Below are 1,914 nucleotides of genomic sequence, written 5' to 3' on the forward strand. Positions count from 1 at the left end.
AACACACAGAGTCTCTGGCAGCTTTCTGGAAGACAGGATTGTGGAAACTATCAATTAGCTTTCTCAGGGATGCACCCGTGGATCTGCTGTGCTGAGTGTCATTGTTTGACCCGATGAACATTGTCCCTGTGTGAACTTGCCTTTGGGAATACATGTTACTTACACACTGCATAGCAACAGCACAGCGACCGGTGACAGGACTTGGCACTGTTTCAAGAGCGAGGTGTGGTGATGGGAGAGAGGAGCTGCAGCTCTCTGATCCGCTGATCCCCTCTCCCCTCTGGTGGTCGAGGAGGCCTCGTCTCGGTCGATGGGCCCTGTATGGATTTTGTGCGTGAGTTGACAGAGGGCAGGCCCACAGCGCCGACCAGCAGCCAGGCTGCCATGGACCCATACGGCAGAGCGAGCAGCGCGGCCGCCCCCCTGCCTTGCACCAGCTGCGGGGGCTGCTGCTCCCCGCCTCCCCCTTGCCTTATCCCCCCTGGGCCTCCCTCCTCTACTACCTCCTCCTCCTCCATGCCCCCGAACATGACCCCCCCGCCGCCGATGTATCCCGCCCCGGCCCTGCAGGTGGAGAACGGCAGCAGCTGGAACTCCTCCTCCGGCTCCCCGGACTCGCACCCAGGCCACCGCTGCGGAGCCACCAACCCCAACCCCTACTGGACAGCAGTGTTCGACTATGAGGCCACGGCAGACGAGGAGCTCACCCTGCGGCGTGGGGACCTTCTCGAGGTCCTCTCCAAAGACTCCAAAGTGTCCGGGGACGAGGGTTGGTGGACAGGCAAGATCCAGGACAAGGTGGGCATCTTCCCCTGCAACTACGTCACAAGGAGAGACGCCTCCAACTACCGGCAGCTGACCCCAGGAGGGCTGGTGGCGGGCGGGGTCGGGGTGGGGGAATGTCCCCTGGAGATAGACTTCACAGAACTGGTGCTGGAGGAGGTGATCGGAGCAGGCGGGTTCGGGAAGGTGTACAAAGGAGTGTGGCGGGGAGAGGAGGTGGCAGTGAAGGCCGCCAGGCAGGACCCCGACGAGGACATTAGTGCCACAGCGGAAAGCGTGCGGCAGGAGGCCAGGCTGTTCTGGATGCTCCGACACCCCAACATAATCGCCCTGCGGGGCGTCTGCCTGCGGGAGCCCAACCTGTGCTTGGTGATGGAGTACGCCAGAGGGGGGGCGCTGAACCGGGCGCTCGCTGGAAAGAAGGTTCCCCCGAGGGTTCTGGTGAACTGGGCCGTCCAGATCGCCACGGGGATGGACTACCTGCACAACCAGACATTTGTACCTGTCATACACAGAGACCTCAAGTCCAGTAACAGTAAGTACTCTGCAGCCAACAAGTGTGATTCATCCTACACCTACACCACAAAATCTGTGATATGTGAATATATGATTAATACAGTTTTAGAAGACTGTTATGAAGAGACTAGGAGTTTTTTGGGGGGAAAGAGGTAGAAATGAATAGGAAATAATCTCTTTTACATCAAACCCTTTAATGTCTAAGATACTGTAACTATGGGACACAATAGGAACATAACATTATTTCCTTGGTTTGTTTGCAAGTTTAATCAGGCAAGTACACTGACATTTATAGTAATATGGATATTGACATGCTTGCACAGGTTACAAACACTCTGAGGTGGACACAACTATTAGTTTTTCTCGCCAGTTTGGGATAGGGCACTAAGAAATCCACTGTGATAAATAAGTAGAAAGTTATGTATAAACATCCAGTCCACACTCTTCCTCATTGTATGTTGTTGCAGTGTCATGATTATCAAGTGTTGTCATTTGATATGCATATAGAAAGATTTTGGGGGGCTGACACAAGATGAGAAACTTCAAATTTAACGCAGCAGGGAAGTCTCAGTCCTGGAGAGCCGGCCTGCCTCTGCCATCTTTTCCCTGTCATCT

At 54.6% G+C, this 1,914-nt stretch overlaps 1 protein-coding gene across 1 annotated transcript; it reads left to right on the forward strand.

The window, feature by feature from the left end:
• Positions 1 to 321: 321 nt before the first annotated feature.
• Positions 322 to 1,381, forward strand: LOC139658439 (mitogen-activated protein kinase kinase kinase 10-like; the record flags this gene model as incomplete). Its single annotated transcript, XM_071536571.1, has 1 exon — positions 322 to 1,381. A coding segment is annotated over exon 1 (1,060 nt), but the record flags the coding sequence as incomplete, so codon positions are not given.
• Positions 1,382 to 1,914: the final 533 nt, after the last annotated feature.

This window comes from Centroberyx affinis, unplaced genomic scaffold (assembly GCF_046629955.1).
Source record: "Centroberyx affinis isolate AG114_WGS23_722 - 3 ecotype Tasmania unplaced genomic scaffold, CSIRO-AGI_Caff_v1 ptg002907l_1, whole genome shotgun sequence".
NCBI classification, from domain to species: domain Eukaryota; kingdom Metazoa; phylum Chordata; class Actinopteri; order Beryciformes; family Berycidae; genus Centroberyx; species Centroberyx affinis.